The sequence below is a fragment of the Oreochromis niloticus genome, linkage group LG11 (genome assembly GCF_001858045.2).
Source record: "Oreochromis niloticus isolate F11D_XX linkage group LG11, O_niloticus_UMD_NMBU, whole genome shotgun sequence".
Classification (NCBI taxonomy): Eukaryota; Metazoa; Chordata; class Actinopteri; order Cichliformes; family Cichlidae; genus Oreochromis; species Oreochromis niloticus.
In genome coordinates, this window is record NC_031976.2 from 34,840,733 (window position 1) to 34,867,903 (window position 27,171).

The following is a 27,171-nucleotide window of genomic DNA, read 5'->3' on the forward strand; positions in this document are numbered from 1 at the left end:
ACTTGTAGCCCCGCCGGATGGAGGAATGCCACAGCAGGTGCTGTGCCTTTGATGTAGGAAAACATCTGCAGTGGAAAAGCTTGAAACACACATGAGAGAAATCTCTAAGCCTCTATGAAGAATAATACAATACATTCGATGAAATCAGAGAGTCAGGTGGCTTTATTGTTGAATGAAATCTGGTCAGACGGAAGCAGGAAGTGTTTTAGTTTCGCACATTTAAATCAGTTCCCGATGAAGATAAATCCTCATGTCCCCAAAGCTGCTGTGATGTCAGTGATTTGGGAGCAGTGATGATGCCTGTGAGTTTCGGCTCATGCTGAGCATTGCAGCAAGAGTTTTGTGTCATACGGGATTCAGCAGCAGTGACTGATCTATGGTGCACTTACACAGGAATTTAACCCTTTCATAAAACAAGTGTTGCATATTGCACTTCTTCTTGTTGTTTTTTTATATATCAGATGTTTTTGGAGATATAACCTTACATGTGTCAGCCTGAAATCACTTTCTTGTGCCCTCCTCGACTGGTAAAACTCCTGCTGTGGAGAGAATTTAGCCTTCTAGGTTTACCAGAGGTCAAGCCTCTTCCCGAGGGATAATCTGCTGGCCAGTGCAGGACTGCTGGTCTTACAGTGCGGGTTATTCCCTGAGCCAAGGCCTGCTCATATTCTTGTGTCAGCACTGGAGGTTTTCACAAGAATGGCAGCAGACCACAGTTCCTTGATCTGACGCAGGCTAATCTTTAACACTGCGTATCAGCAGCTTCTCCCAGCTCAGCATCCCAGAGCAGACTGAGTATAAATGCGTTTGCATGTGTGAGCTGTTTGGGAGATTATGAGGTCGGGAATCCTGTTTGACCCTTTTCAGGTTCAGTGTGTGTGGAATGTTTTATTTAATTCTTCCTGGTTTTTGTTGTTTTGCTCCTTTAGTTTTTCTAAATGTATTTTTCAAAGGCGCGATAACAAAGCAGCGATGGCCTTACGGAGCGTATTGACCTGAAGGTCAAATAAACTTAAACCCCTATCAAGTACTTTTTAACCTATTTGTAACTGCTAGTATAAAAGTATATTTATCCTGAGTATAAACACATATTAAATACTGCACCAACCCTATTTTCTGTTTTATTGTTTTACTGTATATGTCTGTCACCGTGACTAAGTGGGGCCTTGGGAACAGCTGATGTGGTGGAAGTGACCATGAAACTGGTGTGTAAATGAGGTCAGTGTAAAGGTTGCAGTTGAATATAGGTGTGGTTTGACAACTCATTTGTGCTGGTCTGATAGCAGTGGAAGGTTTTGTATAGGTCTTTTTTTTTTTTTTTTTTTTTTTTTTAGTCTTGTGTGTGTGCATGTATCACTGTGGAAAATGACGACCTGCTGAGGTTCAAACTGAACATCAGAATGAGGAATAAAGGTGATTTAAGAGACTTTAAACGTGGCATGGTTGCTGGTGCCAGAGGGGCAGGTCTGAGTATTTCAGAAACTGCTGATCTACTGGGATTTTCCCAGACAACCATCTTGTTTACAGAGGATAGTCAGAAGAAGAGAAAATAGTCAGTGAGTGGCAGTTCTCTAATCACTTATTGATGAAAGAGGTCAAAGGAGGATATCTAGACTGCTTTCAGCTGATAGGAAGGTAACAGTAACTCAAATAATCACTTCTTATAAAAGTATAGATACGAGCATCTCTGAATACAGTAGCAGAAGACCACTCCTGCCAGCTAAGAACAGGAAACTGAGGCTACTATTAAGATTGTAAAACGTTGCCTGATCTGGTGAGTCTTGATTTTTCTGTGACATTCAGACGATGAAAGCATGGATCCATCCAGGTATCAGCGGTTCAGGCTGCTGCTTGTGGTGGTGTCTGGGATATTTTCATGGCACACTTTGGGCCCGTTATTACCATTTAAGCATAATTTAATCACCACAGCCTAATGGCTGCATCTAGGAGGTAAAGTGCCATGTCACGAAGCTCGGACCATCTCGAAATGGTTTATTGAACATGCCAGTAAGTTCACTGTGCTCAAATGGCCTCCACAGTCACTGGATCTCAGTCCAACAGAGCGCCTTTGGGATGGAACATGAGATTCACATCATGGATGTACAGCCAGTAAATCTGCAGCAACTGTGTGATGCTGTCATGCCAACATGGAGCAAAATCTCTGATAAATATTTCCAGAACGTTGTTGAATCAGTGCCACAAAGAGCTAAAGTAGCTGTGAAGGTAAAAGGAGGTCCAACCCTGCACTATCAAGGTGTTCCTGAGTGTCCGGTGACTTTGTGTGCACTGACCTTACACACAAACACAGTGTATTCTTTTTTTTAAAGACACAAACTTCCTTAATTCACCTAGCCAGCACAATCTGTTTTCCAGCAGTGAGTGTGTTTTCAGCAAACACTCACCGGACACTGCAAGTGCTTGACGGCACACATGTGCACGCACGCGCACACAAGCACAAAGTCTATTCTTAGCTGTCAGCATTTCACTGTGAAATGTCGAAAGTCTCTCCTGCACATTTTTTCCCCTGCTGGCTTTCAACTTCATCTCCTTCTCCAACAGCATCTTACTGTTCTCTGAAGTCTTTCTTCTCCTTCTCCACCTTCATTCCAGCCAGATTAGGAACACAGCTGTCCACAAGAACCTGCCTTATATTAACAGACAGAAGACAGATGTGTATTTGGAGCCCTGTTATGATTTTTTTTCTTTTTCTATTGAGACCTAAATTAGCACATTTTTTTTCTCTGTTCTAAAACTACCAATGACATGTGTTACGGGTTATTTTATAAAGGATTCTGATTTCAGGCAGGGGAATTTATCCTCTGTAGAGAAAGTGTTGAGGCAATTTGTGCGAACAAGTTCACTTTCAGACACAAAGAAATCATGAGTTAGTGTTACCGATCTGAGTGAAGGGGCTCACGTTGCACCCGTCCACTCACTCTTTCTCTCTCCCTGCTTGAATGCATACATGCAGACATTCTTCAGAAGAATGGCTCATTTGTCAACCCTCCTCGTCTTAAAACAGTATCATTGGGTCTCATGCCACCAGCCCAGTGATGTTTTTGTTACTTTGTAGCCCGTCACAAGCTGTGATTAAAAAGGGTCTTAAATATGTGCCCTCTCATGTCAGATGCATTGATGAGCTGAAAAAGCAGTTTGTGGAATCCAAAATATATTTGCAGACATTGTCCTGTTCTGTCAGTAGTTAAAGGGCAGCATGAGACATCGACGGTGTTCTCATGTGACACCAGGACACAGGACCTCAGAAACCGAGCCGGCCTGCAGGAGGCCTAAACAGGTCAGGACAGCTCCAGCAGCCATAGGTAGATCATGTACCGCTTCAATGCTGTGACTGGGGAAGGGGGGAGATACTGTCCATTCACACACAAAGCCAAGAGGCCAGGACCCCCTTCAGAGCATCTTCACAATCCCCTCTTTCCAGAGTCTAATGTTACTGTGGGATTTAAAGGTTGTCAATCAGCTTTACAGCTTGTTGATTGATGGACAAGAGACCTCAGCATTGATATTTGTATAGTTGGGTTTCGATCTCGATGTTGAGAAAGGTATTAAATTCTCTTTGTGTTCATTACTTTAGATGGATGTTTCAGTAAAACAGCTAAAAAATGAAAGGATTTTTCACCTTGAGAGACACGATCACTATCACATTATCACATGGAAGTTTTCAGACACTGGGGCCTGAGGATAGTTTGTGTCCAATATTTTATCTTTGTCAGTACCTTCTGCAGTCATTGGTCAGTACGGATACTACTTTTTCCACAGATACAACCAAACCTGAGCTTATCCTCTCTGTTGGTTCAAGAGGACAGAAACCTTTCACTCCGCATGCGTCCCAGCTGAAAATGAGAACCAAATGTGCATGAAAACAAATAAAACACACATGGATCACATGAATCTCAGCTGTTTTTTCTCAGGCTCATCCTCCAAGTTGTTCTCTCTCATCTAAACTGAAGTTAGCGTGAAGAAAAGCCCCGTATGTTGCTAAATTAACACAACATCCTGCACTCGGTCAACAATGTGAGAAACCCTGACAGTCAGAAACTGTTTCCTGTTTGGACTGAATGTTTTTCTGCTCTGAGAATAGTCTGAGTTATTGAATTGGTACTGGTTCTGCAACTTGTGGTGCTCTTGGTTCTTTGCCTTGAGCATCAAAACTCCAACCCAACATTTTGTTTTGGTGAGCTCTTCCTCCTATAATGTTTTCAAAGACTAATTCACCTGGAATCTGTAAAGCTGTTGCCATCAAACAGTTTTAATGATATTTGTCTGTTACATGAGCTACAGCTGGCCTCATACCCGGCAGAGTCTCAACTCATTATAGTCTGTTTCCATCTCTGTCTGACTTTCCTTCTGGGAATTTCAATTTTACGAAACCAGTTGATAGAAAAAAGGGTGGAGCGGAGTGGCAAAGAGATGCTGCCTCAGGCGGAGGAGTTTTATGTATCCGAGGATCTCATTCATTCATTCATTTAGGATGGGAAGGTGAAAAGTGAGCTGGACTGGCAGAATTGTAGTGAACCTTCATGTTGAAGATCGAGTTGAGTCAGAATGCAAAGCTTTTGTTTCATCAGCGACAATTATGAGATATGGCTATCGAAGGAATCGGGTTGCAGGTAGAAGCATATGAATTTAGTTTTCCCTCCTAGTTTCCTAGTTTTTGCTCTCGGTCTTGGAGACATCACGAGGAGCCCAGAATAGATTTTTAAGTCTTAGCACTGAAAGGATCCAGCTCAGGCCTTAGTAAACTGAGTGACTACAACAGATTAGTGCTAACAGACTAATGAAATACTAGAATTTCATTAATACCTAAACTAACCAAACTTTTCCATTTAAAAAAAAAAAAAAAAAAAAAAAAAAAAATGCTTTCATACGCATTAATAGCATGGGCAATGTAGAGGTCGAGTCGGGGGAGTCTAATTAGTGGGGGTGAGACCTAACAAACAATCATGAGCTACAGCTTTTCCTGTGTTAGGGAGAAACTATCCATAGAAGTGAAACCTGTTTTTCTTTTTTAACCTGCTGTAAACCTGATTTTTTTTTTTTTTTTTTTTTATGCTAAGGTTGGACATTTTAACAGTTGAGTCTGTGGTACTTACTTTATTGGCACTTCTACTTTAGCATAATTTTCAGTTCTGGGAGGATTGATGGATGCATGGAAGGATGGCCATGCCAGCACACTAGTTTTGCAAGTGTTTTTAGCCTTTCCTTTCCTTTCAGTAGCTATGCATCACTCACTCGCAGACAACTTGACAACTGTCCATGTCACTAACAGGCTACTCATTAATTGTCACTGCAAGCTTTTATAATTATGTTTTTATGTCTTCTGTTTTATGTGATTAGACTTGATCAAGCTGGTTGAGTCAAAGGTCTGAACCCAGGTTTAACTGTCCTTTTGGGACATTTGTTACTTACATCGACTCTTTTTTTGGCTTGTTTAAACTGTTACAGACTGAATGAAGTATCCAATACTGATAATGATGATTTGTAATTTTTAATGTAAATTGATGAATTTTGTACTTCTGAAACATGTAAAAGTTACAGCAGCTGGAAAACTGCACCTGGAGCTATTCAGGAAGAGCATAAAAGACTTTATTGGATTAAACTGTGTCATAAACACCTTCCCTTGTCTAGCTGACTCATGCTGGGATGAATCACCTGCTTACACAAACTTTTTAAATCTCAATAGAGAATGCGAATTCTTTTCCTTTCTCCGCAGGGTCTCAAATCTGCCAGTTACACGAATGTTTTCGGCTCTGCTGCTCCCTGGAGTGATATTAAAAAGAGGCATGCAAAGCCCCAGATTGTCTCTCGAAAGACTCGTGTTCACTGCCCAAAGAATCCTAAATCTCTGTAGCTGGGTCATGTGTGGTTGGGTTTAATTGATAAGCCCAGCCTAGAGGGTTTTTAATAGATGATTTTAAAGGCTAAATGGCATGAGCATAATCACAGGGCATACTCAAATTTTAAGCTCCTCTTGCGCAATCAGCAAATTATGGCTTGTCTTCTTTTTCTTTCTCTCACGGCATAAATAAGGGTTTTATGTGCAAGGGAAAAGAACTGTTCGTTTCCTGTTTGTGCTTTGGTATGCCCCAAAACATTCATTAAACACAGCCAACATCTCCGCTGTCATTTTTTATATCAGGGCCGTGTTATTATAGTTCCTTTCATTATCCTGAGAAGGAATTCAGTGTTTCCTCAGCATGTTTTTCTTTTTTCAGTTTGGTCTTCCCCCATCTTTTTTTCTTTCATTGTCTTTTGGATGAAATGAAAACATTTGCTTTGTCATGGACAAAAAGGCCATTTTCTCCACATCTACCCAATCCCAGACCCTGTTGCCATGGAAACCCACAGTTTAACTGGCAGAGGCTTTGTGTTCCTGTGGTAGACTGTTATTGTTGCCTCACTGCTCTGTGTGTGTGTGTGTGTGTGTGTGTGTGTGTGTGTGTGTGTGTGTGTGTGTGCAGGCATGTGCTTTGGTGAAATGGTTTTCCTTCTTTCTTCTTTTTTGTTTTCTTGGAGTGTTTCTGCACATCTGTGTTTGTGTGTGAAAGACTTTTGTGGGTGAAAAGTTTTGCTTTTGGAAGCTTTGTCCTGGAATTTCAGACGCTTCTTCTTTCTTTCTTTCCATTTACCCAGAGACATTCTTAACAGGATTACTAGCACACATAAGTACGCTGTTTAGGATGTTACGTGTTATCAAAGCTGGAAAAACGTTCTTTCCTGGGATGATTTCTGCAGACTTTTCGTCTGTGTTACACTGAACGACTTGTCCAGTGATGCAGTAAAAATGCAGAACATTTTCTGATGTAGCGGTTCACGCTTCTCATCCTGATCGTGTAAGGGACAAAATGGCAATAAAGATCAGAGTTCTCAAGTCAAGTCAAACATGGTTAACATTTAAAAACACGTTTAAGTACTGTCTTAGTTTAATCATGTGACCATAGCCAAAAGCCAAAACATGCACCGCCCCATCTTTGTATTCCCTTTTTCTTTTGGGCTGAGAAAATCGCTGCACACACTTGTTACAGCTCTATTGTTCACCATCTCGTCGTCTTGAAAGTTTTCACAAAGCAAAGAAGAGAATGGATGGATGGAAAATAATTTTGAAATGAATCTCATTGTTGTTGTGAAAGAATCCAAGTGTTTGTGAAATATTGTAGTGTGTGACTCAGAGCTCTGACTCTGTTATCTTCAAATAATAGAGTGAAAGTTCCAGATTTTTCAGAGAGAGAGAGAGACGGAGAGAGAGAGAGAGTGTTAACATACACATACAGAGATTTAAGCTGCCACTAAAGGTCCCCTCAAATTGTAGATCTGGGTTTTTAAACATTTGTGTCACACTAATATTTCAAGGAGCACCTGTATTCATATCTGTTTAAATTTAAAAAAAAAGAAGAAAAAAGCCCCTGTGGTGCCAGGTGAAGTTTTGATTTATAGGATCTAGGCTTTGCAGGGTTTTTTTTTTTCTCTGCTTTGCTTTTCTAAAACTTGTAGTCATTACATTATCGTAGACACTTGAAGTCTAGCAAAGAGTCTTGCTGCTTCTGGTTTGGATGCACTACCTTTTGAAGCAGGTCGTGTTTCTTTCAGAGTAATACAAAACTTAAATGCCCCAAAATCACATTAACAGCCTCTATAATTGCATTTCACAGAATCAGATAACTATAGCAGCTCATAGGAGGCAACATGTTCAAAACACTGATACACAAATATCTCCACACCTGAAATACAGAAACCGTGAGTGTGTGTGTGCTGTGGTGCACCACCCCTGATAAAAGAACAGAATGTTATCAGCACAGTGCAGCAGAGCTCTTTTTTTATAGTCTTTTCTTACCTTCTACCCTCCAAACAAAACTCAAGTCTGTGGAAACAAACATCTGCAGAACTCGCGCAGGACGAGTCGGATACAGCAGCTACAATTAATGACTTTAACAAACTGTGATCAATAGAGAGCAACTTGACAGTAACTTACTGTACCGCGGCCATGTTGGAAAACAGTTTGAGCTGAGCACGTACACACACAGGTATCTACGTTATCACACACACTTTTAATTTGTCTTCTTTATAGGGAATAAAGGTATCCAAAGCACACACTTGCAGTTGTGTATTGCGGTAATAATAATACTGTTTACTTGGATTTGCTTGACCTGTCGATGATATCCAAAGACCATCACTTCCTGTGCTCCCAAGCTGTTTCTCTTGCAGATCTTTGCTTGTAGAATTAAAGGTTATTAAAGGTTATTACAAAATAGATTTAAGAAAATTGCTTTGGTAATGCCGAGCCATACCTATGGTTAAAATGATTGTTTATGTGCTTGAAAAAAAATCTGCATCATTTTTTTTAATTTTGTACCAAATGTACCAAAAAAGATAGTACATAAAACTCATATATGCAAATTCATAATTCATTTGCAGGGTTCAGTATAGAGTCGCTGTATTCTTTGCTCTTCCCTGTCCATCCAGTCAAGGTCTTGCAACAATTCAAGGACGTAACTTGTAGTTTAAGGATGTTGTTACACCCACTCCCTGCAGCCCACTCTCTTTCATACGTCTTGTTTATCTTTTGTATACTTCCTGTTATGTGTGCAGGAGAGGACACAGTCATAGTTAGACATGTGCAATACTGAAACTTCTGCTTGATGTGTATCGTCGATGAACTCTTATAACACTTGTTCCATATGTCCTCTTTAGGCGAGTGTGTACTTCAGAGAGCTGTTATGGTGAGGAAGAAGTTGACTGCCAGGGAAGGAAGAGGCTGGCTGTCTGGGACCCTCTTCTGTACTCACTTCAGGGTGGCCTTTGTGCCCCAGGACAGTCCCAAACCTGACGTGAGTCCCTACGCTGCACTGAATAAACACTAAAACATACAGATTTTTGTGTTAACAGTGTGTTTCTATCTTCTGTTTTAAAAGAATGACCCTTGAAAATGTATAAAGTGCATCTGACATCATTGGAAACTTTGTTTCTTTGAATGATATTTATGATGCAGGACAATGCAGACCCAGTGCTACTAGGAGACCATGATGTGGCTTTGGCATCTATAGAGAAAGTTGTTGTTGGTGAGTAAAACTTCTTTTTTACTCAGGGCTTACAAAAGCATTCCCATTCATGCTATTAATGGATGTTTATTTGGTAAATTATTGCCTTTATACGACTTCCAGTCACGGGATAGATAAATTGTCTAACATGTCATTTACTGTGAACACGATGACGCAAAAGTTACTAAAAATAAGTTCAAAGAACAGCCTGATAATGTGCAGATTGTTAACTGAGATATTTCTTTTTATCAGTATCGCTGTCAGGAAGTTGACAAAAAAATTGTCTTTGATTCAAAAGGGCTTAAAGGGGACTGATGATGCTCTTTTCCAGGTTCATGCTTTCATCCTGGTACACAAAGTCTTTGCGTGTATCACAACTCACAATAATCCTTATTTATCATTCACCGAGCCTTGGTGCAGCCCCTCAGTTCATTCTCTGTCTCAAACAAGCAGCATTTGTTCCTCTCCCTTCAAACAGAGCCCCCTCTGTTTAAGCCAGCTGATTGGCTGCCCCTCACAAAGCCTAGCCTAGAAGGTGGGGGAGACTGTTGTGCTCACAGACAGACAGCTATGTACCTGACATGACCGTATAAGGGCCCACAGGGATTATATATAGAGTATTGGACACGTTTTATATTTTTTATTTATCATCAGTAATCCGCACTTATTTTGAAAGTTGAGTTGCCTTTTTTCCACCCCGGCGATTCTGGTGCTCTCATACTGGTGCAGTCTGATGGATTACCATCACTACCACTGTTTTAAGAAAAAACAAGTGAGACACCTTTTCACACACCTTGCTTCTCAAATAATATTTTAGTCTATGGGAAACATTTTGCTGTTTGATGCATTTTTTTCAGTTTGTAGGCTGATTTAAAACTCAGTACTTCAGGACTCTGCTGGGCTCTGGAGTCATTTATAATTCTAAAACGTAACTTTGTATCTTTGCTCTTTGGTTTTCAGTGGGCCCAAACAGGACCAAGCTGGTGACACCACACTCCTCGCTGAAGTTCACTCCGGAGGAGCTGGTGCTTTACTGCAGGGACATGCGAGTCGTTTGCTTCCTTTTTGACCGCCTCACTCCAGAGTCACAAGTCCTAGAGGTGTCTCCTTAGCTTAAGCATGTCTCCTTAGAGAAGCTGATCTGTGCCACGGCCCAGTGATCAGACACTGTGGTGAAAGATGATGACCTTTGTCATGTTGATGCACTCACTGTGGTTTCCCTCCTCAGATGACCTACAGCATCGCTAAGACCTACCAGCCTCCCAAACCAGGGTCTGTTTTATCTTTCCAGAACGCTGCCCTCGGCAGTGTAGGTGAGTAGATTAAAGTATACAGCTGTCCACTGCTTTCCTGGCACGGAGACGGTATCTTATCTCTCTGGCAGCCTGTCTGTCATTCTGTAAACCCTTGGCTCTCAGAGGAGCCATTTAATAACACTCATATTTTTGAGCTTACTTTGTTTTTTTTTCCCGTCCGTATGGATGCAGCCACAGAAATGCTTCTTGGGGCACTGCTGCCTCGTGTGTGCCTGCTGGGATAGTAATGATATTAAAATGACTGGGAGTCGATGATCTAAAGTATTTATCGCAATCTGTCTATCATTCTGCTTTTTCATGTGCATATTTTAGCTCTAATGAATATTCATAGGAACAACAGCTCGGTTAAAGTGAGAATCACATGCTGCATGAATCAGAAACACTGCAGGAATGTGTTAGGACACACTTGTACAGATTTAAAGCACAGCACATGACTAAGTGTGGTTCTCACCCATTCCAGCTCTCGAAACAGAATGTACTAAAGCTGTGATCACACTTTATCATTTCCCTCCTGTGACTTCAGCTCATTATCATTTTTTTAATTTTTGCTCCTGTCGATTTCCATCATCTGAATGTGATGTTGCAGATCCTAAAAGTGGGAAGAAAATTAACCCAGAACCTTAATGGTTTCTGTTCAGACCATAATGACACATAACACTCACATCCTCTGTGGTTGGCGAGATTAAAAACACTCCCCTCTGTGATGCCACAGTAAAAATACCCTCTCTGAAAACATATGTGAGGCAATCTTTCATTGGATTCAAGCAGAAGTTTATGTTAACAATGATTTAAAGTGTCGCTGTGGGAAAGATTAAACCTTGTTTTTTCCTCTTTTTTTTTTCTAAATTAAGCTTCTCAGCTTCAAATGCAAACGGGCCACAGTTCACATGTCTTTTACCAAAGCCCTGCTCTAAACACCCACCCTCCATATAGGGACATTTGAGCCTGTCTCTACACTATAGTATGCTTAGTATGCTACATTAAAGCTACGCTAGGCTGACCAGGCTGAGGATGAATGCCAGCTCTTGGATAAATAATGCAAGCCCCCCTCTGAAACAAGTCATTAGATGACCTACAGTTCACCTCTGCCCTATGGGTCAAGTGTGTCCAGTGTGTGGTCAGTTCTTTGTGTTTAGAATAATAAAAGAAGAGCTTCACCTCTGCCAAGGCCAGCGTCCACGCTCTGTTTGACACCAACATGAAACGGTCGCTCTCTTTGCCCATGCGCCGTGTCACCACCAAGCTTTATGATACTCAGCTTGGTACTGTAGTTTTTGTGCGATTAAACACATGCACACAAGAAAGACTGATAACATATCTCCCCTTCTGCACAGAGAAATATCTGTCCCAGGCATCTCAGGTTTTTTCCCCCGGCTGACCCAGAGAAATAGTTTCTCCTGTCCTCTAAAAAGAGTTTTGTTGGAAAAGGATGCAAAAGCTCAGAATAGATTTCTTAAGAAGCCGTGCCCGCTTGCTGAGCAGCCAGCGCTTTTTAAAATTCTGTTTGTGCCCGGTCTTTATAACACGATAAAAAAAGGCAAATTCTTATATCAGAGAAGCTAAACTATAAAATTATAATTAGCTTCACTGCTGGACTCCCATTAAGATGAAGTTTAAATCCTGCCTTTAAAATGAATAGTGTGGTGTTTGTATGAAATATGATTCAAAGCAGTCACAGTATCATCACACTGCACCTGATCTTGCACCTTCAAAGTGCCGCAAGCATCAAAACGAGTGTTTCAATCACTTCCCGCCTACAGAAATGAAGCAGTTTCTAAGCAACCGTCGCCGAGACGCCCACATGAACTGGTTTGAATCTGCCTCGGACTGGGAGCAGGAGCTGGAACGCTGTGGAGCCACTAGCTGGAGGGTCAGCTCAGTCAATGACCGCTTTGAAATGTCAACCAGGTAAATGCACAAGTGTAACCACACATAACACTAACGAGGTATGCAATGTAATAAAAACATATAGAATGTCTGTCAGTGTTATATCAGATTTCCCACCAATCCCCTCTGTAGTACACAACAGCACATTTCAGGAATGTGCGAATGTTTGCTCGTCCTAGATAAGAGAATAATTCCACGGCACCATTTTACAAACACAAGCCGAGGATAAACGACTTAAAGGATGGTGCTCTAACTTTTTTTTTTTTTTTATGCAATGACTCATGCATCTTCCACTGCTGTTGTAAATTTGCTATTTATGTCTTGTCAATAAAACTGAGCACTTTGTTTCTGTTTCCTGTCAGCCTGCCTCGCTTCATCGTGGTCCCACAGAAGGTTTTAGACACCGAGCTGAAGAAAAGCTTCGCCCACTTCAATGAAGGACGCATCCCTGTGAGTGTTCTGGAGTCACGTTTTGTTTTAAATTAACACTTTACCATTTTTGATTCACCAATTTCTAAGAGGGTTTATGAAACTGAGCTGCTTCAGAAAATATTCAGCTAGATTTTTTGCAAACACATGCAGAGCTGGGCTTGCTGTCACAATAATCCACATTTGTGTCCAAGAACTCATGAAAGCACCCAGAAGCACTATTTTCACAGCTATCGTCCTGCCTTGAGAAACATTTAAAACTGTTCTTGTAACTCAAATGAAAAAACAGAAATTCCTCAGACTTGGTGCCTGCTTCCCAAGTGTCTTTAATATATTATGTCAGAATGATCTCTGAGCTGCAATCATGTGTCTGTATTCCCTGCTTATTATCATTCCAGCGAGACAAATTATAAGATGAATGCCGACGCAGTAAGAACGTGTTATTAAAGAGGGTGAAACTGTGTTTTGTGTCACAGCGCTGGTGTTGGCGACATCCCAGAGGTAGTGATCTACTGCGAATGGCCAGCTTCCAGAATAACATCTACCACGAAAAAGATGACATCAGGTGTGTGTTTGTGCTCAATGCTTTGCAAATGGATTTTAATGCATCGACATTTGACCACCCGCACTTCAGTCTGAGCTGTAGGGTGTAACTTTCACACAGCAAAGTACAGGTTACAGTAAAGTAATAACAGGTCGTCTGCTGGACTCCAAATCCTAAGCTTTAGTCTAGAATCAAGATTCAGACTAAGAAGACTTGGATCATCCGTGTTTAGAAATGGTTCACAGACTAGTGAAAGTGTCTGCACATGGCTTGTTAGATACATTTACATTTAAAGATGCTCAGATTCACATTTTTAAAACCTTCTTCTGCTTTAACTCACCTGTGTGAACAGTTGCTTATAACAGGTTTAACAACCAATCGTCTGTAAAATCTATTAATGAACACAAAGAACGAATGAGAGAAACACTTTGAGGTGAATATCGCAAATTGTGAAAGAAGCATGAGGCTGCAGTTTAACGTGTGAGGTCAGAATATGTTGCAGAATCATTTTACACCAACTGTTTTGTCATTTTTCAGTATTAACTGCGAAGGTTTTGGTAAAATCAGTAAAACATTTCCCTCCAAGCTGAAACTACATTTGAACCAGTTCCTTCTTTCTGGGGGAATAATAGTCTGCTTTGCACCCGTGCTTCATAAAATGCCATTTCATAGTTTTATATCCATATGTTATGTTGTGGGTTTGAATGCAACGGCAAAGAAAATTGCATGGTGTCATGTAGGATTCGGGGAATGGATTGGCATCCATCATTGGTCAGTTTAATATTTTTTTTGTGTATTATTTCACAGTTTTCTGCCTCCTTGATTATTCAGCTGATAGACATTTGTTTTTATGCATGAATGAAGTGCCATGGAGACCTTATTATATGCTCAACAGCTTTAGTACAAAGTACCAGTGTGGACGCCCCCAACACTGTGTCAGACAAATATCTGAGCTAACTGCTGTCCTGTAGGCCTAAGGCAAGTTATGAGATTTTAAGATTTTAATAACTATTTTTAAAGCCCCTCGTGGCCTGAGTCTCTGACCTGTGAGCTCTGTATGTTCCAGTGTGTAGAAGCCTTTTGTCCCAGCGGCCTGCTGCTGAAAGAGGGGATAGCTGTAACCCTGTAAAACACAAACCATGAAGTAACTGCAAGATTTTTCAGACTTTCTGAAATTGGAGTGTTAAACCTTATGCAAGATTAAAAATATATACATATAAATTTGCATATAAGAGTTTTAATTTGTATCGTTTTGCTATATTTTTGGATACTTTATTGCTCAGAAAAAGTGAATCTCATCAATGATGTAGAGCGATATCAGCTTGCTTACAAATGTTACACTGCCAGTGACAAATGTTTGACACAGTACGGCAGGCTCGTTGCCATTCGTTAACAGCTGGATGTGCTCTTGTGTAGAAACCTGGAGATGATCCTGTTTGGTTGCCAGTCCTCTTTGTGTGTGGTGGTGGAGCTGGGCGAGGAGCTGCCCTCGCCTGCCGACATCCAGCTGGCACACAGCCGCCTGCGCGCCCTTTGTCTGGGAGGTAAGGACAGAAACGCACACATCCACACCTGAATGTGTGTTTACACACAGCACAGAGAGGACAAAGGAGGAATCACAACTGCCGTTATTGATAATCCGCTGCTCATATAAACCTCTGTCAGGACAGGTGTGTGTGATCTGAAGGGTCAAAAAAAAGACAATATTTAGCACAGTGGCACAGTGGTAACCCCCTATTGCCTCACAGCAAGAAGGTCTTGAGTTCAATTCCCTCAATCAGGCTTCTGTGTGGAGTTTGCGTGGTTCTCTCTGGGTACTTCTGCTTCCTCCCACAGTCCAAAGGCATGCAGTTAGTGAGGATAGGAATGTGAGTGAGAATGGTTGTTTGTGCATATGTGTTAGCCCTGCCACACACTGGTGAACTGTGCAGGGTGTACCCGCCAGCAACTCTTAAAAGGATAAGTGGAAGAGGATGGATAGAAGTCTGGGAGTCACTTCTTTTGTGACTTCAGTAACTATTTTCTAAGGAGTTTAAGTTCTCAGTTGCTGCTTTAAAGACTTATTTGATATGTGATTATCATTTCATAAATTTGGCCCCATTTTGAAGCAGATTGGAGATGAAGCTTTATTCACCTTGAATTTGACAAGTCATGTCTCGGTTAGTTCATCCTCTTGTTTGTCACTTCTGGTTCAGAGCACCATGACGGTGACGGCCAAAATGCTTTATCTATCTTTTCTAAGCAGTCTATGCAATTTCAGTTTTAAGCTTCTGCATTTCTCCTAATTCCTGAACAGTCTTTTGATTTAAGTCACACCCTGACGTGATCTGCTTTAGTCTAGTTAAAGTCATGTGTTTCCAGATCATTCTCTCCTGTTTTAAATAGTTGTTTGGGGCATTTCTGCTCAGATCACAACACTCTTTGTGAGACGGCCCTTACTGGGGCTTTTGTCATGTGAGCACAGGCAGCACATTCCACGTAAGAGCAGAGAGGCCAGAACCCACAGTGGTCTCAAACTACTGGAAATGCTGAGCCATCTTTCTGTCTGTCTCTCTCTCTGACTCGCACACACTCACAAACACATACACACGCGTGCACACCCGCGCACAGGAACAGTGTGTAAAGGTCACCGTAGTTCACACGTTTGTCACCTCAGTGTTTTGTTTCTTTGTGTGCGAGTGCTTCACAGTCCAGAGGATTATTCTGTAGAAATGGAAACTCTGATACGTCTTCACCACAATTATATTGGAAAATTAGTCTGAACTAAACACCGAGGATTATCTTGGCAGGCAGTTCATTTGCATTTATGAGCATTTTACGCTTTTAGGGAGGAAATTGTTATTCAGTCTAATACTTTGATAGTGGCTTTGGCATAATAACCACACAGCAGTATTAAAACACTCTAACCCAGTAGGTGCCACACTTACTGATTTTCAACAAATGAGACATTCGTGAGACATTGATGAGAATACATAATATTTTAATGGTATTTAAAACTTTATTTTCAAAACTGCAGACGTTGATTTCATCTCATTGCCTGCTGTTGTGCATCACTCATAACTTTCAGCTCAGATACTGTGTCACAATTCTTTCATGCACTTGTATTTATGATGCTGCCTGAATATGATCTGATGCTCTTTTCCTGTTTTGGCTTTTAGATATCTCCACATCTATGTCTGTGCCTGATGACAAATGGTTATCTACCCTGGAAAGCACCCACTGGCTAGACTACACAAGGTAACAGCTCTGATTGGCCAGACTGGCAGTGCATATCATCCCTAACAGAAGACACAAGTTTAACAAAACAAGCCTTTTTGACAGTTTCCTGGCCAAAGAATTCAAACAACTGTGTTCAGGGTCCTGTGAAAACCTTGAACATTTGCAGACAAATTGAAGCCATGAAAGTTTGCAAGCCTCATTTAGCATTTAAAAACAGAATTTTAAGTTTTATAACTTCATAGCTAACACTAATATACAATATGCATAATTGTGTTTGTTAGGTATGGTAACTGTATTTCTTATGTGACGGGTCTGGTGCATGTAACAAACCTGCCTCTGTGCCTCCAGGTCCTGTTTGAGGAAGGCTTCGGAGGTAGCCTGCTTGCTTCGTGGTGGTCACCTGACTGTGGCACTTCAAGGTGAGTCACGTGACTCCAGAGCCCGTCTCATATTATTCAGTCCATTCATTATTCACAGCACTTCCCTCTCATCAATGCCACATTAGGGCTTACCCTGGAGTAGACGTATACCGTGGACAATCACACTCCGCTGAGCCTACATGCACACTGTCAATAAGCCCCAATGCAACATGCTTTTAAGGACACAGTTACACCTGCTTGCAACTGCTGTTTCGCATGAGATCAGACAGCATGCAAGCAAAATCTACATCATTTTATTGATTGGCTGTTATCATTGAAAATTAACCTTACACTGAGTGCTTTTAAGCAGAAAGGCAGTTTGCCTTGGATGTAGATCTTCTGATTTAACTATAGCGTTTAATTAATGAGTTCAAGGAAAATATTCTGTGTCTGTGTGAAAGGCGTCGTATTTTGGTGGACGTTCAATCTCTTTTTTTGGTTTTAAAAAAAGTTGTTGCCACATGGATCCATTAAGGCTATTTATAAATGTCATGCAGTGTTATTGACACTTTGTTCTATTCAAGTTTTCCCTGCGTAAAGAAACGTTTGAGGTTTTAGTCACCCCACCAAGGATAATACCTTTTCCCCTTCCAGCGTTACACAATCATGGTTTGGCTTGCAGTTAATGCAGCATAAAAGGACATTCTGTTAAATAAACTGAAAGACTCATTGTCTTTGGTGTACGCGGATCGATCAATCTTACAGGCATGTGCAATCAGGCCCTGCTGTGGTGGGAAAGAAGACCTCTGCACACCAAACTCCTGGATGGAGGCTAAGCTAATGCTGCTTTATGTGGGAGGAGGTGCAGAGGGGGTGCATCTCTGTGTTGCATCTCTGTGTTGCAAAGAGGAACGTGCTGACTTTTGTTTGTTTGGACCCGAGCTGTCAACTGATCACCGCTCGGCAGCGAAGTGGATCAAGTGACGAGGAAACGCTACTAGACAGGCCGGGTAAACCCAAGCATGCTGCGAGGCTGACCTCAGCGTGCCTGACTGGGACTCTGCTTCACAGAGAGAGGTTTTGCCAACAGATGACATGGTTTTCTTCCACAGAGGAATTTTCAGTGCCCAGCAAAGCAGTTATTATTTACTTAAATGTAATAGATGTTTTTGTTTATCAGATGCTTAGAAAAACATGAAATTTAAACTATTTCTGTCAAATAAGGTAACACAGAGCCATTCGTCTTTACTTTATCCAGACCAGTCATGTTTACTTGCACATTAACTGCCTAAAAGGTCCACTTTGAGCGCGATGGAAAATCACTGGATGATTGTGTTGTTGTTGTTCTGACGTTCTCATTGTTTAGTCTCCCACTGACGTTAAACTTTTGTTGGCCTCTGGCCACGCTGTGTATGAACGTAAAGTAAACAAATCAAACAAAGGAGGATTTCAGAAGATGATCATTTGTAATATTCCTTTAGATTTCATTTTGACTCATTTTACAGCCATTTGGCTGATTTCTGACCATCTGGTCTGGCTTCCTGTTGTACGCTCATTGCAACACTACATTGCTTAGACAATGGCCGTTTTCAGCTGAGGATGTTTACTGCTTGCTGCTGATCATTCACTTTCTCTACCAGCTAGGCTGAAAGGATAACAGAGCAATGCTCAGTTTGGGTCTGTTAACGTTTTCCTGCACTTTGAGTTAAGCGTTAAGAGCAGAATTGATGAATCACCTGCTGGATTGTTTGGTTTTTGCCGTAGCTCAGTGATTAAGTGAGCTACTTGAATAAAAGGTGCAGCATTCAGCATGTGCTCTTCCTGTTCTGACGTCACAGAGGTGGAGGACCGGGACATGAGCTGCGTGGTGTCCAGCCTTGTGCAGGTGATGTGTGACCCCCACTGTCGGACAATGTATGGTTTCCAGGGTCTGGTGCAGAAGGAGTGGGTGATGGGTGCCCACCGCTTCTACAGCCGTATTAACTACCACCGTGACAATGACAAGGAGGAGGTGAGCGGTCATTTTTGAACCCATTTATTTTTCCTCCTAACAAACACACCCACAAGTTTCCTAAGCTCTTGGTTTCTGACCCTAGTCCCACCCTCACCCTTATTTTGCTTCTGTTTCCTCCTCCTTCACCTTCTGTCTCTCGCTTTCATTCATCTCTTCCTGTTTGTGCTCTGACTTTATTTACTGTGCTCTCTCACTTGATCTGTCCTTCAAGGCTCCAGTCTTCCTGCTTTTCCTGGACTGCGTTTGGCAGCTGTGGTCCCAGTATCCCTCTCGCTTCCAGCTGACAGAAGACTTCCTGTTGGCACTGCACGACAGCGTCCACCTGCCACTCTTCTCCACCTTCCTAGCAAACTGCCAGCGAGAGAGATGCAAACGCTCCCAGGTACTGAACACCTGGGGGGGGTCTCAATGGGAAGGACCGTTCTCCTAATCTATATGATGATTAGTTCAAATAGTGGTGAAGTAATTAATTAACATGCAGTTGCTCCTCATTAATTAGAACAACAAATACTGACTCTGATCCTCCAGATGATTGTGATGATGATGCTGAGTAGGAAGATGTAGACAATGCTGCAGAAAACAGACATTTTCATAATAAATGACACCTCCTAACTCCGCTGTACTTAGAACCTCGGGCAGTGCTACACGCCCGTCAATGGCTGGAGAGATGTGCTGCATCCGGATTCTTCCACGGATCCGTCTGACCCTCCTCTGCCCCCGGTGTGGGACTGGTCCCTGCAGTACAGCAAGCCGAGACAAAGCCGTTTCACCCAGCCCGTGCCCCCGACTCCTCCGCTCCAACCGCTGCTCAACGGCAACCTCAACACCAACCCCGACAAACACAGGGTGAGGCTGGCTCGTCTTCAGCATGGTGCAACACGTCCCCCTAGTGGCCATGTTTAGAGTCTAGTCTGAGTTTAGGCATATCAACAGAAATGTAGTGCATTTCTGTTGATATGATTTGCATTTATTTGCATTTATCTAGATAAATGCAAATCAGTGGAATTAACCAGGAAAAGTAGAACCTGCAGGCTCCCAGAGAAAATGTCTTGCGACTGGAAGTTAAACCATCAAATGTTTTCAGTTCAAATGCAAGATTACTGTTGTGGGTGTGTTAAAGTTTGCCTGACTCTGACCTCTGACATCTGCCCACCAGCTGACCGACGCCGTCCCGGGCTCAGTGTTTCTGCTCTCGCGGGGCACCTTCTCCTGTCCCACTAACCTGCTTCCCTGGCGCAGCAGCAGCAGCAGCAGTTCAGGTGTCTACAAAAAGAGCCACCGGAGGGCGCTGTCCTCTGAGAATGTGCCTGGCCTGGAGAGACTGCTGAAAGCTTGGGCTCTAGTTGAGTATCCCCAGGCCCTCACGTCCACGTCTGGACCTCAAGGACCACTTGACCCCTATGAGCCCTTACTGCCCCTTCTTATGGGGCCCTGCATGGGCCTGTGGAGGGAGTGCTACCTGCGCGGGGCACTCCATGCGCAGGTATGTCAACAGTCTGATGCACGCATATAGAAATTATTCATTAAGAATGAGCGGGTATTGTTAGTGAAGCTTCATATGCAGTTTCTCTGTGCATTCTACTTTTATCTTTCAAATGAAGCCACAAAGAGCTAAATGTGATGATGTCTTCTGCTTAAAACACTCAAAGTTTCCAGCTATGTTAGGCTGTGTTAATCAGAATATTATTAATAATATAAATATAAACTAAAAGCTCAATATAGGAAAGAAAATTTATAAAACACTCAGTTTGAGCTGAAACTGCCAAATTTTTACATGCATCAAGTGACTCAATTACATGTTAATATCCTACAAAATATAAATGTAAAATGATTATTGGAATTGATTCATAAATAATCAATTCTGCTACTATATGTTTATGCTTTGACTTATCCATTTTCTTTATTTACAGTCTATTTATTTATTTAAGAATATATTGTTTCTGTTATTTTTACCTTCCAGTCATTTTTAGTGTAATAATTTTTTTTTTTTTTTTTTTTTTTTTTTTTTACATTTTTTGCATCTTGCTTGTATATTTGTTTATTTATTTATGCTTCATGCAGTTGATGAGCGTTCATTCAAATTATCTCATGAGATAAACTTTACACTTGTTGGTTCATTGATGCCAAACGCTGCCAGTCAGGTGTGGTTGCTTTTTATCTTGTTGACATTTAGAAAGTTGTAATCTACTTATACAGACAAATAACTGATTTATAAAGTTAAATAAAAAAATTAAATACATTTCCAGCTCAATCAACCAATAGTTGAAAAGTTTACTCCATGGCAGCCTCGCTCGTTTGCACAATGAAGCAGTAATGTTGGAAAAATCAGAGTAAATTTGTCAGAATTTTCCAGATTAGAAATAGTGCAACCAAACCCAAATATAAATGCACACATAAATATTAAATGAAAGTTAATAATGATAAGAGCACATTTAAAAAATGTAAACATATAAAGTTATCTAACCATCTATTATTAACACCTAATTTTATTATTTAAATATTTATATAAATATATGATTTATTTTCTATTATCATTATCATTATTATTATTGAAATCTTGGCATATTTTAGGGCTTTTATACATAACTTTTTGATGCTGGTAGTTTCAGTCCTCTGTATAATTATTATACTGTATCATTATTTAAAAGCGAAGTGTGTAAGCCCGGACGTGGGTACCCGTGAAGCTTCCTGAAGCCTCCGTCGCGAGCGCTGCACCCCTGTGTCCCGTGTTACATCCTCTCACTTCCATTCCGCTCCTTCAGTAGATGACGTCGGCTCTTTGATGCGAAGATTACTCAGAGCGGTTATCAGCAGCTCCAAATATGGACATGGTTCAGCCTTTGTGATGTCTGTACATCAGCGCGTCTATCAGCGTCCCCATGGTGATGTTAAGAATAGTTGAGCACCGTGTGGGTGGGTGGGTGCCTGCAGCTATTTTAAAAGCACTGTGGAGAAATTCTGTCAGGCTGCTGAAAAACCATTTCAGGTTTCAGAGACTGTTTTGTTTCACACACTGCTGAATGTTCCCTTCAGGAACACGAGTTCCTCTTCTTTCTTTTCTTAGAAGCATGGATTCATTCAGGCATTACTCAGTTTGTGGTCTGCATAGTTCACATATTAAACAAACACCTGTTAGTCTCTGTGTTTTTATCTGAAGAATACGACCGAGGAGCAATAAGACTCTGGTTCAACGTTGCTGTTCAGAGTTTTGGGGCCTACAACAATTCACATGACACACACTTCAGGAGAATAAAAAAAACACTTACTACAAAATTCAGACTGACTAGAAAACCACTCTAAGTGGGTCAGTATCTATAGGTAGGATTAGCATTCATTCCTGGGCTTTAGGGCTGATGAGGTTGTACCTTGAAGTGTTCCCTCACCATAGACTGCATATGCAATGCAAAGTACTGCTGATATACTTTACGTGTTTTTGTGACAAAAACGTACAAAACCAACAATGCATCCGTCACTGGAAACTTTGCAGCATCTTTAGAGGCCTTTGCTCTGGACACACCTTTGTCCTGAGGCCTGGACCCTGACCTCCTGACCTCGCTGGACAGGAAGAACAGGCAACACTCCCCTCCTTCCAGTTTAGCAGCATAGTTATTGTACAACAGCAGGTAGCAGCTCTTTGGCAGGTTTTTTCCTACAGTAGGATGCACAAAAGTTTATTCTGGATTTTATTTGGAACCAGCTGCTAATGCTGGTGTGTTTTCACTTTTTCTGCTAGTAGTGTGTTCATATATATACAGTGCTGTGAAACATTTGCCCCCGTCCCGATTTCTTATTTTTGCATATTTGTCACATTTATATGTTTCAGTTCATCAAACAAAGATATGCAAAGTTACACAAAGATAAACCGAGTAAATACAAAGTGCACTTTTTAAATTATGATTGTAAAGAAAAACGTTTTCCAAACCTACCTGGGCCTGTGTGTAAAAAGTCGTTGCCCCTTAAACTTAACTGGTTGAGCGAACCTTAACAGCAAGAACTGCAATCAAGTGTTTCTAAAAACTGACAGTGAGTCTTTTCCATCGCTGTGGATGAATTGTGGCTCACTCTTCTTTGCAGAATTGTTTGCATTCAGCCACATAGGAGGGTTTTTCAGCATGAACATCCTGTTTAAGAAAGCATCGCTGTCACATTTATGTCTCGACTCCAAAACCTTCATTTTATTTATTTTTATCCATTCAGATTAGACTTGCTGCTGTGTTTTGGATCATTGTCCTGCTGCACAGCCCAAGTACTTTTGCGCTTCAGAGCATGAACTGATACCTGGACAATGTCCTTCATCAACATGTTTTTTTTTTTTTTGGCTTTTTAGGGGTTTTTGGTCAGCAGTGGTTTTCTCCTTGAACCCTCCCCCGAAGGCCATTTTCACCCAGTCTCTTTCTTATTGTTGAATCATGACCTCTGACTTTAACTGAGGCAAGTGAGGCCTGCAGTTTTTTAGATTTTATTCTGGGTTCTTCTGTGTCCTCGTGGATGAGTTTGAATGCGCTCTTGGTGTACTTTTGGTAGGCTGGTTACTCCTGGGAAGGTTCACCACTGTTCCAAGTTTTCTATTTGTGTATAACAACGTGATTCACTGGAGTCCCAAAGCCTTAGAAATGGGTTTTTAACCCTTTCCAGACTGACAGATGTCAGGGACTTTTTTCTGTGCTGATGTTGAGTTTCTTTAGATACTAAAACTGAACTCAGCTTTCCAAAGAAATGTGATCAATCTGTTATGTCATGATTTTAAATGGGGTTTTGATTTGGAACTGTATGAAAAATAAGATGTCAGAAAGTTTTAGTTTTTCATGGTCACAGTGTTCTGATGTCTTACAACTACAGCTTGAAATATTGATAATAAATATTTTCTCCACTCATCTTTTTGATAAGAGTTCACTATCGACAAATTAGTGTCATTAATGGAAGGCAACAAATGAAGGTCACTGTTAAAAAGCAGTTTTTAATACTTTATCATTGTTTTCATGCTTTTTAGTTTGCAGTTTTGGTCCCAGAACAATGCAGGCGGAGAAACATTCAGATTGAGATGAGGTTGGATTTAAGTTGCTGAGCAGTGCCGTAAGTAAAACTTTCTGCTGCTTTCTATTCTCAGGCGTTCTCTCACCCCCTCTCTGCCAACCACCTCCACCCTGTGGAGAGGCTAGCGCAGGAGGTGCAGCAGCTCAAAGACAAGCTAGAACAAGTCTCCACCAGCACGGATCCTACCCCGCCCGCCGTGACAGCCGAGCCCCGGAGAGCCGACACCAACCTGAACCAGAACACCAACAACGGCACCTTCCTCTTCCCGGCGTCGAGGCCTCAGAGCGCGGGCGTTCTTAGAGCAGCACCCCCCCCTACCTCGGCCAACCAACGCACCTCCAGGGGCGCTCCCGCCACCTCTGCCCCACAATCCAGGCCCGCTCACAAAGACATGGGTGGCAGCAGCAAGCACACATTCCTGTTTGGGCACTCGTCTGTGATTGATGCACATCCTGACCAGCGATATTACTCGGCGTCCAGTAACGCCAAGCTGCCTAAGAGTAACGGACCCTCACTAGCTTCCTGAGATCTGACTGTTTTCCACCCCGTGACCGGGTACTCTAACCAAATGACATGGACATGTCCCTCAGTGGTGCCACGAACTGAGAGGAGCAGACGTGTAATAACGTGTCCATAAGGCGATTAGAAACCCGAGACATTGTGACGGACCACATTGAACTGAAGCTGTATGAAATGATCAGTGCAAGAGCTCTTTCCTCTGCTACTTATCACGTGTACTGTATTAAATAATGTGACAAGTCTTTTGTATATTTGAGTAAATATTCCTTTAATGAAATTGCAAAGAAAAAAAAAGTCCTGCCTGAAGGTGCTGAATGCTGGAAGTACACCTCGCAGTATGCTAAAATGCAGTAGAAACCGTCGCTGAGACTATTTCTTTGTAAAATTCCTGATGTCACCCTTTAAGAAAGAGACAGAAAGCTTGTCGTTTCTATTTTTACCTTCTTATCCACGGGGGGTTGCACTGACAGGGCGGAGTGGAGATAAATGTGTTAAGCGATGGGTCCTACAGGCACTTTTCAGGACATGTGATCTAGAATGGACACACTTGAGCTTTTCAATGGATTTAACCTCTGACCTGTGTGCCCTTAAGGCTCCATGCCTCCAGAAGACTTTTTTTTAAGTTCGTAACTCTTAATCATTTTTTCTTTGTTGCTGTTTGTCAACTTCAAATAGAACATTAAATTATTGGTTGGAAAATAATAATTTCCAAAAACTGTCATTTTCTAACTCCAGGCGCTGTGACCAGTGGAATTTAGGGCATGAGCGCTATTTTGGTACCGCTGTGCTCTCATATCTCTCCGCTCACATGCACGCTGCTCGGGAGCAGCGAGAGGCCTATATTCAGTTTATGGTGTTATGTCAGCCTGGAGTTTTCTGGATGTTTCTGCAGTTCCTGCATGATGAAGATCATTTCAGGGCTTTAGTATGATATGTGTTTGTATCGATTGCTAATGGATGGCGCACATGTGGATAAGTGTGATTATTTTCAACCAAAGTTGGTATTATTTGAAAATGTTTCCATCATTTTTTATGGTGGTGAAAAAAACAAACATAATTGTGCTCTTTTAGACTTCCGTACCTTGAGAAGGTAGCAGTGTTTGAAGCAAAGGGAGGCTCCGTTTCTTCTGTGTTTACCTTTTATTTGATCTCCTCACGTCCTGCCTGCTGGCGTATTAGTATGCAGCCAGCATTTAGGTCAAGGATTTGTCTGAAAAGCACAGAGGGAAGTATTTGGTCCTGTACCTTTAAATCCAAACAGTTTGCATGATGTGGGAGTCGAATAGATGCACTGGCGTCATTCCCACGGATGAATGAATTTGCACCATTGCTAAAAGGGATGTTTTTCTTTCTGTTATTTTTTTAAATGCAGGATAACAGTTGTCAGATGTCCGTCTGATACCGGCCTTCTCTCATGTCAAAAGGTACCTCACTTGATAGCACTATGAATTATTAAATTGCTGTAAATATTCATTATGTCAATATTAAGGCATTGACATCAGCTACAGTTTCAGAGCTTTCCAGGTGTGATGCCAATGGATTTGCTGGTCTTCCGCGGAAAAAGGAAAAAAAAAGTCATCAGTGTCCCGTTGCATTGAAGATCTAATTTGATCTTCTGCTCACACCTGCTGCTGTGTCTTTGTATCATTTCATGTTTTTGGTACTTACATTTGCCAGATGTACATATTTTTCTTTTTTTGTACTCGCATGTTTTGATCCCGATAAATAAAAAGAGAAGTGTTACCAGCTCTAATTGTAATAACACGGCGTGCTCGTACACTGTTCACACAACCTTTTTATTTTTTAACAAAATAAATATTTACAATATGATTTGGAACACCTAAAAGTAGCATGGCACTGTGCAGTGAAATCGAGATTTCAAACCCAGCTGCATCAAACATACAGTCAGTATGAAACGGATTGAGAATCATGTGCAAAATGATCAGTACTTTCACAGGAAATGTTCAGAGTAAGAGCGTCTTCTGACAGGAAATGCTAAATATACAAAATATCTACTCCGGTTAGCTTGTGTGCAACTTGGGTTTGGGGTTTTTTTTTGTTTGTTTTTTTCCAGAGCTCAGTAGAAAACCTGCATGCTGTTTAAAAATACGAGTGAGGTGTTTAAACACACTTTGGGCTTAAACTGACTGAAAGATAGGAAACCTCTCCATGATGTCATGAAGTCTATGGAGATGCATTTGGGCACTTAAATCTACGCATGTTAATGTCATGCATTCTCAGACGTTTCACCTGATTAGCACAAACAACAGAGCAAGATGAAATAAAGTAGGATGACCACGACTCCAAAGTCAACAGGTAGTTTTCATGGCAGTGGCAGTGCATTTAAAAGTCAATCAGGTCACAGCTTGAGAAGTCCAGAGAGTCAGCATCACCCCCGTGAAGCGGCTTCATGTTTACCCCCACCGGCTGCCGTGCTCCTTCCCTGTGTATTGCTCCTGCAGGATGCTGTAGGGCCCATTGAAGTACCCGGAGGAAGACGGACCCAGGCCTCCCAGCTGCCGGATGGACTTGCACATGGGGCAGGGGTAGTCCGACAGACCCTCGATGTCCTCGAAGGCCAGGTTGACGATCTGATCGCAGCAGGGATCGCAGTAAAGATGCCCGCAGGAGAGGCGCTTGAGGCGGGCCTCGTAGGAGATGCAACACTGGCAGTGCGGCAGGTCGGGGCCCAGCGACAGGGAGCCGGTCAGGGAGCTGCTCTCCAGGCTGCCGGCCTGGCTGGAGCTCAACTTAGTGGGAGACCTGAGGGAGAGGGAACAGGACGTGAAGACAGCCT

General features: G+C 41.8%; 1 protein-coding gene across 1 annotated transcript in view; it reads left to right on the plus strand.

The window, feature by feature from the left end:
- Positions 1 to 26,120, plus strand: part of mtmr11 (myotubularin related protein 11) — a 39,313-nt gene extending 13,193 nt beyond the window's left edge. Inside the window, exons 3-17 of the mRNA XM_005472820.4 lie at positions 8,707 to 8,843; positions 9,005 to 9,074; positions 10,014 to 10,153; positions 10,282 to 10,366; positions 12,130 to 12,277; positions 12,619 to 12,706; positions 13,162 to 13,250; positions 14,646 to 14,773; positions 16,388 to 16,466; positions 16,797 to 16,867; positions 18,646 to 18,818; positions 19,033 to 19,203; positions 19,449 to 19,667; positions 19,978 to 20,304; positions 23,929 to 26,120. Of these exons, the coding sequence (XP_005472877.1) occupies positions 8,707 to 8,843; positions 9,005 to 9,074; positions 10,014 to 10,153; positions 10,282 to 10,366; positions 12,130 to 12,277; positions 12,619 to 12,706; positions 13,162 to 13,250; positions 14,646 to 14,773; positions 16,388 to 16,466; positions 16,797 to 16,867; positions 18,646 to 18,818; positions 19,033 to 19,203; positions 19,449 to 19,667; positions 19,978 to 20,304; positions 23,929 to 24,381 (2,378 nt within the window). The 3' untranslated portion in view covers positions 24,382 to 26,120. The remainder of the gene's footprint in view (positions 1 to 8,706; positions 8,844 to 9,004; positions 9,075 to 10,013; positions 10,154 to 10,281; positions 10,367 to 12,129; positions 12,278 to 12,618; positions 12,707 to 13,161; positions 13,251 to 14,645; positions 14,774 to 16,387; positions 16,467 to 16,796; positions 16,868 to 18,645; positions 18,819 to 19,032; positions 19,204 to 19,448; positions 19,668 to 19,977; positions 20,305 to 23,928) is intronic.
- The last annotated feature ends 1,051 nt before the right edge of the window (positions 26,121 to 27,171 follow it).